This window comes from Gadus morhua, chromosome 18, assembly GCF_902167405.1.
Source record: "Gadus morhua chromosome 18, gadMor3.0, whole genome shotgun sequence".
Taxonomy (NCBI): domain Eukaryota; kingdom Metazoa; phylum Chordata; class Actinopteri; order Gadiformes; family Gadidae; genus Gadus; species Gadus morhua.
Window position 1 is genome coordinate 21,246,493 of NC_044065.1, and position 12,713 is coordinate 21,259,205.

Sequence of the window (12,713 nt, forward strand, 5' to 3'; positions counted from 1 at the left end):
GATGTAACATCAATTAACTGTTCCTCTTCTGTAGTGCTAAAGTCAGCAGCTGGTGTCGCACTGAAGGGGTCTCTGATCCATTCATATTTTGCAGGATCCTGCACTGGGAAATACCTCTTGAAATGCTTTTTTGTAGGGCAGACATATGAGTTTTCATACATGGGATCAATGTGTTTCGAAGCTTGTTGACTTCGATGAATGATTCCAGGTTCTCAAATGACTCAATACTCCCCTCTTTCACCCGCTGCTCCCACATCTCTAGTTTTCTTGTGAATGATGTGATTTTATCTGCCAGTTGTGGAAGGTGTGTGATGCTGCCCTGCATCTGCAGATTTAGTTCATTGAGTTTCTGAAACATGTCACTGAGATATGCAAGTTTCATGAGGAAGTTGTTGTTGTTGTTAAACCTGTGGGCAAGTCATTACCATCTTCCTCCAAGAAGATTCTGATCTCATCCCGCAGTTCAAACACCCTGGATAAAACCTTCCCACGTGACAGCCATCGGGACTCACTGTGAAACAAAACAGCTGTGTAGGCGGATCCCATTACCTCTCACAGCGCGGAAGAAATCTGGGATTTGACGGGTCTTGTTTTAATGTAGTTCACAGTGGCAATGATGTCATTACATCATTCAGCTCGGGACCCAATTGTTTGGACGCTAGCGCCTCTCGGTGTATCATACAGTGTGTCCACTGCACATTGGGGGAGACGCGCTTGATTTTTCCCTGTCATTGCCTGAGCCCCATCTGTGCAGATCCCCACACAGTCCTCCCATTTCAGATCAGCATCTATCAAGTAAGTGTCGATGATTTTGAACAACTCGTCTGCAGTTGCTCTGGTAGAAAAGCAAATCCTCCCTCAAATCTTTGCCATCAATGAATCTGACGTATGCTATTAATAAACAGTCTTTGTTACTGTCAGCAGCTGCATCCATCTGCAGAGCAAAACGTTTGGCTCGTATTTTGTCATTAAGCTGCTCCTCTATGTCTTTTGACATGTCATAAATGCGCCTCGCGATAGTGTTGTCTGACAGTGGAATAGCCTTTAGTTTGCTGGCTGTTGCTTCAAAAATCATAGTTAAAACCATATCAATAGCGGCAGGTGGTATTAATTCCTCTGCTATTGTGTGCGGCTTTTTACACTGAGCAACTCTGTACGCAACTTTGTAGGAGGTGAGTTGAGCATTTACAGGCACAGAAGCTTCTTTAGTAAAGCAACTCTGTTGTAAACGACAGTTGAGTAGTTGTTTTTGGAAGAAACCAATGGGCTTATCTTTGTGTTCGGGATGTGAAGTCTCCAAGTGGCGTCTTAACTTGTTCGGCCTCATACTGTAAGAAGCTAATATTTTGAGACACACAACACACTGCGGTCTCTCTTCATTATCCACCGTTGTACTGGTGAAACCGAGTGCAAGATATGCTCATCATATTTTCTTGTCTTTGTTTTGGTAGTTGAGGCATTTGGTGTGGATTCATCTTCTACTTTACGTTTACCTGGCAGTACTTTCACAAACTTTTCCAGGATTTGCTAGCTAGCAGTGAAGAAAATATGAACCGATAAATTATACTTAGCCTCGCACGGTACGTCCCACCTCGCGCCGCGCCCCCCCCTGTCATAACTCCGGGCCCCTCGTAGGGGACACGCCCCCCAATTTTAAAACCACTGGGTTAGGTTACCCAACCAGGTAACCCTAACACCAGGTAACCCTAACACCCGGTAACCCTAACGCCAGGTAACCCTAACGCCAGGTAACCCTAACGCCAGGTAACCCTAACGCCAGGTAACCCTAATACCAGGTAACCCTAACAGGTAACCCTAACACCAGGTAAACCTAACGTCAGGTAACCCTAACAACAGGTAACACTTCCTAACAGGTAAACCTAACAGGTAACCCTAACACCAGGTAACGCTAACACCAGGTAACCTTAACACCAGGTAACCCTAACAGGTGACTCTAACAGGTAACCCTAACAGCTAAACTTAACGCCAGTTAACCCTAACATGCAACCCTAGCAGGTAACCCTAACAGATAACCTTAACTATAGGTAACCCTAACATGTAACCGTAAAAGGTAACCCTACCATGTGTCCTTAACGACAGGTAACCCTAACATGTAACCGTAACAGGTAACCCTAACATGTGTCCTTAACAACAGGTAACCCTAACAGGTAACCCTAACAGGTAAACCCCTCAATGACAGGTAACCGTAACAGGTAACCCTAAAATGTAACCATAACAAGTAACCCTAACACCAGGTAACTCTTACACCAGGTAACTTAACAGGTAACCCTTACAGGTAACCCTAACAACAGGTAACCTAACAGGTAATCCTAACACCAGGTAACTTAACAGGTAAGCCTAACAGGTAACCCTTACAGGTAACCCTAACACCAGGCAACTTAACAGGTAACCCTAACAGGTAACCCTTACAGGTAACCCTCAAACCACGTAACCCTAACACCAGGTAACCTTAACACCAGGTAACCCTAACATGCAACCCTAACAGGTAACCTTACCTACAGGTAACCCTAACAGGTAACCCTGACATGTAACACGAACAGGTAACCCTAACAGGTAACCCTGACATGTAACCCTAACAGGTAACCCTAACAGGTAACCTTAATGACAGGTAACCCTAACAGGTAACCCTAACAGGTAAACCCCTTAACGACAGGTGTTGTAGCATTTCTAATAACAACTTATCTAATTCACTTCAACTAGCTATAAGCAAGAGGAGTCGGGGAGTCCAGGTCAAGTATAGATGGAGAGTTTATTGCCACCCGCAAACGAGAGACAACAAACCCGAGTGGTATCCTCGAATACACACTACTGAATGAATCCCAGACAGCTCCTTATATCCCCGAATTTTACACAATACAAAGTTGGACTTTCATCAAATATAGAATTTCTCATCAGTGTCATACTGTGTGGGTGTCAGCATACTCCTATGTCTTTTGAGTTCCAATGTGACCTTAGAACATATATTATCCTTATACAAACAGAGATGATGCACATGTGTGAATGTAAGCATTTTCTTCAGAGAGTACATCAATATGGGAGTAGACTGGACTCTCTGACTGATGTATCACATGGCCCATCAGGTGAGAATATCCTGGACCCACTCACTGGTGTCACACGGAACACAACATCTAGGTTAAAGGTGATCAGCTCCTTTCCACTATTAAAGTATTTATATGATATGTAGGCCTAATAATAATCATAGTTTAACATAGAATGTAAGGTTAATTTCTACCACACAGGTAACCCTAACAGGTAACCCTAACGGGTAACCTTAACGACAGGTAACCCTAACAGGTAACCTAAACGCCAGGTAACCCATTTCCTATTACCTGCACATATGTTTCTTCATCAAACGAAAGGATAGAATGCGCATGATAATCTAGCCTTAAAACGGTTAAATGTGGGAAAAGATGTGTGTACAGACCTGGTCTAAGTGGAAGAGGACATGAGCGATATCTAGCACCCTCTCGACAGTCTTCTCCGGATCAGAGGTCTCCTCGTTGCGGTTGGGAAGGTCTCGGTACAGGGCCATCTGCCATCGAATCGCTGGGTCTTCCAACTGCGAAACAAACAGAAGATGTCTAGAGGCCTGAGTGCAATGCAGTGGGAATGGGAAACGCTTTGTTCTGATACCTGACCTGGTACTCAGGTCAAGTCATTTGACCTGAGTATTTGTATAGCCCTCAATCCCAGTTACCGTCTCAAAAGATCATATATGTAAAGGAAAACAGCAGCATGTACACAACAGAACCAGGTGTCTGCAACATCAGACTGGGACACTGGTCGCAGAGCTTTACATGTTGCTCAAATCAAAGGCCTCAGTTCAAAGCAACCACCAATACAAATGTAGTGGACCTCTGATTGGTGCATTGATAGTGTGCAACCTCACAGTATCATGCTACAACTCAGCTAGCTTACACTATGACTGATAAATGCTGACATCTTATAAGCGACGTCAACCTAAGCTTTGTCAAACCTAGAAAGGACATAAGCAAAAAGATGGTTTCACCTTCCCTTGAAGATGTAGATTGCTTTTGATGATCTCCCGAACTTCATCTTCCGTGTCTTTCTGTTAATTAATCCAAAAACATTGAATGTAAGGATTCGGCCACATTATGGGGAATGAGATTCAGGCAAGCAATACGTGTTTAAACAACAAATAAAGCAAGTGTGTTGTAGAACAGTGCTCACTTAAAATGCTAATGCTAATTATAGAAGATTTTTTACTTTTACTAATAGCAGTACTATATACCCCAGTTCATTAATTTATTTTAATCTACAAGAAGTGGTTTCAGGGTTGACTTTAGGAACCAGGTTTTAACCAACAGCAGCGGTTCGAAGCACCTGAGTGAAGCGGTTCTTAGCCAACGCTATGAGCTCCTGGTCTCCTGGCGCGCAGATGTTCAGCCCCACTGGGAGCATGCGCTTCAGCGTGGCCACGATCAGGCTGGTCTGCATGGTGTAGCGGTCCCCTTTCCTCTTCAGCTTCTTCCTCTCCTGGTCCGAAATGGCACCCTGGGGAGAGAGAGAGAGAGAGATGTTGACCACCTTTTAAAGCGCCCGTCCATTGGACATGAACTGAAGGGTAGCTACACCCCTTGAATTTTTGAGAGATTTTGTAATAGCTGCAATTTTAATTAGATGCAGATCCATTTCTATATTTAAAGCAGATCATCTCGAAGCAGGTGCTCCAGACATCCAGGCTCCCAAAGCCAGAACTGATTCACGCCCCTAATCTGATCTCTCATTTCTAACCGTTCCGGCCCTAGAGGTTCCTGATCTACAGATACAAACGTGTGCTCTTGGTAACGAGATCCACGGTCTGGAAAGAGTTTTTTGAGGGCCGTCGTCAGTCTGCCTGACTCGGCAGCGCTCAGAGGACTAAAACCAGCTGGACTCCACATCCAGAGGATGTGTGTTTCTGCCATGTTCCCAAACGGAACACTGCTCAGTAGAAACGTCTTATTTTCAAATCAAACTAATTCCAAAGCATCATTCATTTGATATTAATTAGGACATTTCCAAAAAGGCCTTGTGGGTGTTATCCACATCTACAGCACTTGATGGGTTTTGGGATTGTCCTGTGTTTGAGATATTCTGAGCCTAGCCTACCCACATTGGGGCCAGACTAATATCTGGAGGCCGAGCTGTCCTGAGGTTTAGGATGGCTTGGCGTGTACTAATGACATCTCTAAAACATCTCTTGATATTGTCTCACCTTCGACATCTTAGACTTGGTATCGGTGATGAGGAAGGACATGTTGTTGATCTCATTTTGGACCACAAAGTTCTGCTCTTCCCTCTTGAAGTTCTGCACAAGAAGCAAGAATTATACTCACTACACTATAACCGAATGTGTGAACACACGGTCAAATTATACATGGCACACTGCTATTACAATATTAAATCAGTACTTAAACACCTCTCCAGCATGTTTGAAAATGCCTCATTCTATTTGAAGCTTATAAAATATGAGGTATGAAGGGATTTATTCATGTTTAATATATATCTTTTGAGTCCCATAAGGATTATGGTGCTGCCCAGGGCTGTATTTGGAGTGTGGAGTTTGTGTTTGCTGGTATAAATTCTGCTTCAGAACAGGAGATTAACAGTGAAGTAAAGGTATCAGGTGATGTTGGCAGGGAGGGGTTAGAGGTCAGCTGGTGTTCTTTACATGCGACTTGGCCCAGAAGATGAAGACTTCGGCGACCATGCGGAACAGCTCCTCTGCCTCTGGGTTCGGTTCCTTCAGCCACTTCGCCCTGGGAAAAGGTACAATTCACCTCCAGTTGACACCTCTTATACCACTTGTGTTAACTGTTTAACACTTCATTACGCCAATAATCTGAAACAATCAATATCTGCTGGGTTACTGTTTTCAGAACACTTGGATTTTAAGTATGGTATTAATCCAACAATATTACATTGTACAGGGAAAACAGGTGTTAAAACGCACAGGATGATCGGTGGCAAAAGTTTTTCTTAGTTGTTTCTTTAAATCAACAATTAAGAATTACAAGCATGACAAAAAAAGATGCAAGCCTTTCAAAAGTGTATCAAAGTCTGAACATGACACAAGAGAAGGTAGCCTGCCTGTTGTAATCGACGAAGCGAATGAGGAGGGGGTAGAAGGCATACAGGTCCCGGACCAGGATGGTGAACTCATCCAACACCAGCAGCTCTGCCTCCGACATGTCCCCTCTGCCCTCGGCTTTGGTCTGCTCCTCGTCCATGAGGACCACAGCCGCTTTCTAGTCAAAACCGTAAGAGAGACCCCATGATGAGGTTACACTTCGCCCATAGTTAGATACACTTTCTGGGGAGAAACGTGACGAGTTACAACTACCATGACAGGACAGAGTATAGTAAGATACACTTTCTGATGATGAACGTGAGAGAACCTATGAGGACAGCCCATAGTTAGATACACTTTCTGGAAATAAACTTCAGAGAACCCATGAGGACAGCCCATAGTTTGATACACTTTCCGGAGATCAACGGCCCCGTTACGAGTTAACATTACGCCTATAGTAACAGATACAGTCTGTCAAGGAGCAGACTGGGGTCAGTCTGTCTGCAGCAGAGCAGCATCTATACACACTATGATATGCGACACTGAGAGAGAACTAATGCAATGGATCATCCATTGGAAACATTTAGTTGTACGTCAACTAATTGGATTTTCTTTTAAAAAACTGCTCTTTTCTGCATTTTATTTAATTACACCCACATAATTATTATACATTATTACAAGGGACAGACTCATAACTATGTTTTCAGATTTTGGTATGATAAATGAAAAAAAAGCTCACTTTTTTGAGTTTTTCCATCAGAGGCAGGAAGTGGGTCTTGAGAAGCTGAGCATTGGCCTTACTGATGATTGGCTGAGAAAATACTTCAGAGTAAAGAGAGATAAGAAGAGAGAGAGACAGGAAAATTGTTGATGAATAAACATCTGGGTTTGGATTGTTGCAACCATGATTCCCACAAGCAGGGACCAGATCTATTGCTTCTTTAGGTTTGAGAGTAATGTTGTCTGATATAGAGTCATGTTTTCTGATGTAGTCATGTTGCCTAGACTAGAGTCATGATGTCTGACCTAGTCATGTTGTCTATTCTAGAGTCATGTTGTCTGATCTAGGGTCATGTTTCTGATCCAGAGTCACATCTGATCTAGAGTAATGATGTCTGATCTCAAGTCATATTGGATGATCTGGTCATGTTATCTAATCTAGAGTCATATTATCTCATCTAGACGAATGTTGTCCGATATAGTCATGTTGTCCCCGCTAGAGTCATTTTCTCTAGTCTTGAGTCATGTTGTCTGATATGGCGGCATTGTCATTATCTTCAAATCTGGAGTCCTATCTAATCTAGTCATGTTGTCTTATCTAGAGTCATGCTGTCTGATCTAGCCTCATGTTATCTTATCTAGAGTCATGTTATCTGATCTAGAGTCATGTAATCTGATCTAGAGTCAATTCTGATCTAGAATCCTGTTGTCTGATGATCTCCCATTGTCTGATCTCCAGAGTCATGTTACCTGATCTAGAGCCATTTCATCTGATCTAGAGTCATGGTATCTGATCTAGAGTCAGTGACTCCTAGATGTCACGTTTTACCTGCCAGTCTCTTCATCCAGGTGCCCTCGTCGATGCCCAGGTTGTTGTAGATGATCTTCAGGATGTTTCCCAGGAGGGCGTTCATGTGCTCCCACCTCAGAGAGGTGCAGCAGCGGTCGGTGCTCTCCGGGTTGTTCTCTGGACCGTATTCCCACCAGTGGGACATGTAGCTGCACAGCATGGGCAGCACCACCTGCAGGAGGAGCAACACCAGCAGGACAAAGATCACAATACTGCACAACTCATAGACGCAGAGCACATGTGTTCATTCCATCAAAAGTAACCTTTAAAGCCATTTTAATAGTAGCAATAGTTGTCTGGATTCAGAATGACTTGTCTGATTTTAATGATGTACGTAATGCCTTAACTTTGGAAGTTGATTGTGCTCATAAAGCTCCACATCAAATCCAGTTCTAATAGTCACACACCTGTGTACTGTGAGTCTGGCCTGGAGTAAGTGCTCCTGTCTCTTTTCTGTGGGGCAACAGCTTCCTCTACCTGCCTTGCAGCACAGTAGTCCCAGTGAGCTAGGGTTGGTAGCACTGTAAGGTTATTGTTAATGTTCTCCATCACCAGCCTCTCTCTCCTGGTTCACAGAGTGTTGGAGAAATGGCTTCATAGATGTTTATCACACACCATATGAGTAGCACCTCCAGGAAGCTCTTCAGTCTTACTCTACACGTCTTCTGCAAGTGGGCTGGTTCAGTAATAACGGCACTTGGCCACAGTATTAGAGGCCATTGTAATGGGAAAATAATATTTTCACACTCCGTTTCCCTAATTGCTATTTGTTGGTATGTGCCCTTTTTTTTGTGGCTCCAACTCAGAATGCACGATAACGCCCTTCGATGCAGACATTAGGGTTTCCATCAATTATTGACTAACATCTGGTTAACCAATACCATAATTTTATTGGGGAGCAGAGCTGTTCTCAGCATCCTGAGACCACACTGTATAAGAATTCCTTGCTTTTGCCAATGCATTGGCCTTTCCTTGCGAAGCAAATAGAGAGACGCAGGCTGAACTCCCAACTGAGGCCTCGGATTATTGTATGTTTGTTGTATGTTTTATTACTTAAATTAATTAGCCTAATTGGTATTTTGGATGACTCTTTTTCTCAAACATTTTGACAGAAACAATTGATGTGGCCCAAAATTCCCACCACAGCTATTTATTATAAATTACACCAAAATGATAGCCATTACTAACTCCCCCTCCAGAGAACACATTACTCCCATCCTCCGTCAACTTCTTTGGCTTCCAATAAAACAACGCATCAATTTCAAGATTCTCCTCACCACCTACAAAGCGCTAAATAACTTTGCCCCCTCGTACATAACAGATCTCCTCCATCGCCACTCCCCCACTCGCCGCCTATGCTCCGCTGATGCCAACCTTTTCACCTCCATCCCCAAGACCAAGTATCGCACCCTGGGTGACAGAGCCTTCGCCATCGCCGCCCCTACCCTCTGGAACTCCCTCCCTCTGGCCATCCGAAACTCTGATACACTCTGTTCATTCAAAAGTCAACTTAAAACCTATCTCTTCAGGACCACCTACAACATTTGACAAATCATCCTCCGCCATCTTCCACTCTCTCCCGCACTCTTAATGTGTTGCCTATTGTTGTGGTGTTGTTTATTTTAATTTTTTTCCCTTTTGTTTGATTGTCCGTACTGTCTGTATGTATTCCTTTCTTATTTGTAAAGCGTCTTCGAGTACTCAGAAAAGCGCTATAAAAAACGGATCAATTATTATTATTATTATTATTATTATAAATTTTACCAACAGCACCTATAACTCAGTCTCTTCATTGAGTCCAGATCTAGAGATTTTTTTATAATTAGGTGTATACAGTATGTACAACATGTGTCTGGAATGCATACATACATGTACACACACACACTGGGCATAGCAGTGATGGTCAGGGTCATCTGGTGGTATGGTTTACCTCCATGATGTGGGGCATCTGGGTGTACCTGATGCCCGACTCCGCCAGCGTCATGATCTCCTCAAGGGTCTTCTCCAGGGAGGGGATGAGAGGACAGGCCTCAAGCACCGGGGCTGGAAGCCCAAGAGCTGGGGAACACAGAGCAGGCATGAGCAGTCAGTCAATTCATTGAGCAGTTTGGTATAAATTGTTGAAATTGCTCATGTATTGGGCAAATGGTTTGCCTCTGTCATCTCCCAGTACTCTGCTCTGAGAAAGGTCTGACGGTTGCTAGTATCGGGAACGGTTCTCTTTGGTTCTCTCTCTATTCAACCCTCAGCCCCATCAGATCCAGGGGAGAAGCTCGAAAAGGCTTTCACTAAAGAATTTGAATACGTTTTATAGTAATAGTATTAATTCATATTACTAACTAGTTTTGTCGTGAAATTGAAGGTAAAATACTAACTATGGCCTAATTTCACTTCAAATTAAACTATAGCTTAGGTTTATATTATTTTCACATTGGTGTCACCAACACATATATCTACATGACACTAGCCATCAACTTAATTGCGGCATATGACGCAATCTGTTGTTTCTATATGTCGCTGATTAAAATAGATAAATAAGGCATTTGTGTGTTCTTACATCCACATAATATGCGTTTTTGCTTCTACTTGCCATTAAATACAACTCTTTTAAGAGTGTATAACATGTCAAGTTGCTGTACTTATAGCCTATATGTGTGCATGGTAGACGCATTTAGGCTGCAGCAGTGCAGCATGTATTCTAACAATTCCATATTTCTATCTATAAAATGCTTCATTGAAGCTATCTGCATTCAATGAAATTGCATTCAATCAAGCCATGTGATTTCCACATTGCCTGATTGAACACATTTATTTCCACATTGCGATTGGCTGAGCTGTCTGAGCCCCACTCAATCATTGGGGTAATTTAAGGTCAGAACCCTAAGGCACGTTCTGATCTGACCACTATTCATCTGTATTGGCTAATACCTAATATCTTCACACTCATCTTCAAACCGCTTATCCAGGGTCGGGTTGCGGGGGCAGCAGCTTTAGCAGGGGGCCAAGACTTCCCTTTCCCGGGTCACATTGACCAGCTCTGACGGGGGGATCCCGAGGCGTTCCCAGGCCAATGGTCAGATATAATCTCTCCACCTAGCCCTGGGTCTCGTCCCTGGAACACCTTCCTAGAGAGGCGCCCAGTGGGCATCCTTCCCAGGTGAACCACCTCAACTGACTCCCCTCTAAGCAGAGGAGCAGCGGCTCTACTCTGAGTTCCCCACGAATGGCTGAGCTTCTCACCCTATCTCTAAGGGAGACGCCAGCCACCCTATTAGCTAATAACGCACACCCGTTATTGGCCACACTATAGGAGATTAAAACGGGTATAGAATTATGTCCAATGACTATTGGACCTCATCAATGCCACTGGCACAAACAAAGACGCCAACAGGTTTAAAGAGCACCTCCTCTCTCCTTGGCTCCTTTGCTGTTGTAGATGGAGAAGCCGTTGAACATATCCAGGTAGGGCTCCAAGAAGGCCACGGGGAAGGCTGCAGAGAAGGCCGCCAGACACTCTCCAATGGCCGGACGATGCCTACCAGAGAAACAAGAACAGGGAGGGAGGGAGCAATGAATCAGAAACCCTAAGTGGTTAGAGACGATTTGGATGGATGGAGCGAGAGACAAACGCACTACCTCTCTACATAGATGCTCTTGCTGGTCCCGAGTGAGTAGAGACTGTTGAGGATCCTGTAGCAAGACACCTGAACATTGTCCACTAGAAGGGAAAAGACAGAAAAATATAGAAAGATGACTTTAGAAAGATCTGACACCATTAGCAGCACAAGCTTGTTGTTCCTCTCATTCACTAGAACAACATTACTTGTGACAGCGTTACGATGATAATAACATGACAGTTCTGTACAGTGTAGGAAACCCACAGATGAGGTCCTGGCCGAAGAGGTTCTGTCCGATGTGCTCGAACAGGGAGGAGAGCACGGGCAGCAGGGCGAAGGTGGTGTAGTTGATGACCTGGGTGACGTCGCGCGGCTGCGTGCGCTCGTGGGTGAACTGGCCCAGCTTCAGGTTGTCCTGGGTCTTCTCCAGGTCCTCCGCCGCGTTCTCGAAGAACGCCCGCAGTGCCGCCTTCACCGACTCCAGCCCCGTCTTCATGACCGTCCTGTGGCCATAAGATAATACACCTCAGTGCTTCGAGAAGGAAAAGTCATACAATATTGTTTTTGCAGGATTTTCTGTGTGCAATTTGTTGTGTTATGTTTTGCTTCCATTACATGTCCTTATTGTATGTTTGATATGTAATGCAAACCACACCCTTAGACAACAGATCAGTCTGGCAATGTTTTTCTTCTAAACTTAACATATTCAAAAATTGGTTTGTGTAAACAAGCAGAGCCAGGCTCAGAATGGTCGCAGTGCTCCGATGGCCAATCAGGTAAGGGCTTGGATGACTCCTGGTCACCTGTTTGTGGACACACAAGACCTCGTCTCATCACACCACTCACCTTGCATCCAGCGTCTGTCCCAGGATGTGAAGGCAGTTAACGATGGAAGTGGCGTCGTTTCCTGGTGGAGGCGAACGCAGAGTCACATGGCTTTGAGTTTAAACAGTCCCAGCGATCATGGAAGGGACCTTTATAGAGCTCCTGGGATGGTTTTAAAACACAATCTGCGAATAGGACTTAAAACTGAAGTGATAATAAAAAATAAATAAATAAAAGGGTAAGGGGAGATGAAATGATCCACACACAATGCAGATAACATGCTAACCTTCCTGCATGTCGCTGTGTTGGCGCTCAGCCTTCACATCAGCACAATGTGGGCATGCAGGGGCAGGGGAAGGGGCAGGGGCCAGAAGTCATCTCAACCTTTAAAATGACTTCTGGACATTTTGCATCCGTGATCCTTTAATCTTGCTTCTAGTTTGTGAGTCAAGTTCTGAGATTAGGGCTTTCACTCCACCTCACTGCAAGATGCATACAGAAATAATACTGAAGAAACACAGGGGCTGTCTACAGCCATTCTGCATCAGAAAAAATTCTTTAGAAAGAAACAAAACCACATCATGTTACTGTTAGAACAACATGCCAG

The 12,713-nt window shown here is 44.0% G+C and overlaps 1 protein-coding gene across 4 annotated transcripts in view; it reads right to left on the minus strand.

Moving 5' to 3' along the window:
- Positions 1-12,713, minus strand: part of ryr2a (ryanodine receptor 2a (cardiac)) — a 168,591-nt gene that overhangs the window by 48,154 nt on the left and 107,724 nt on the right. For all 4 annotated transcript variants that reach the window (XM_030340489.1, XM_030340488.1, XM_030340487.1 and 1 more), the window contains 13 exons: positions 12,128-12,188; positions 11,546-11,784; positions 11,301-11,382; positions 11,069-11,199; positions 9,595-9,722; positions 7,644-7,836; positions 6,834-6,916; positions 6,115-6,272; positions 5,696-5,783; positions 5,240-5,332; positions 4,366-4,536; positions 4,031-4,090; positions 3,446-3,580 (listed from right to left, as the gene is read on the minus strand). In XM_030340489.1, coding sequence (XP_030196349.1) covers positions 3,446-3,580; positions 4,031-4,090; positions 4,366-4,536; positions 5,240-5,332; positions 5,696-5,783; positions 6,115-6,272; positions 6,834-6,916; positions 7,644-7,836; positions 9,595-9,722; positions 11,069-11,199; positions 11,301-11,382; positions 11,546-11,784; positions 12,128-12,188 — 1,622 coding nt within the window. The remainder of the gene's footprint in view (positions 1-3,445; positions 3,581-4,030; positions 4,091-4,365; positions 4,537-5,239; positions 5,333-5,695; positions 5,784-6,114; positions 6,273-6,833; positions 6,917-7,643; positions 7,837-9,594; positions 9,723-11,068; positions 11,200-11,300; positions 11,383-11,545; positions 11,785-12,127; positions 12,189-12,713) is intronic.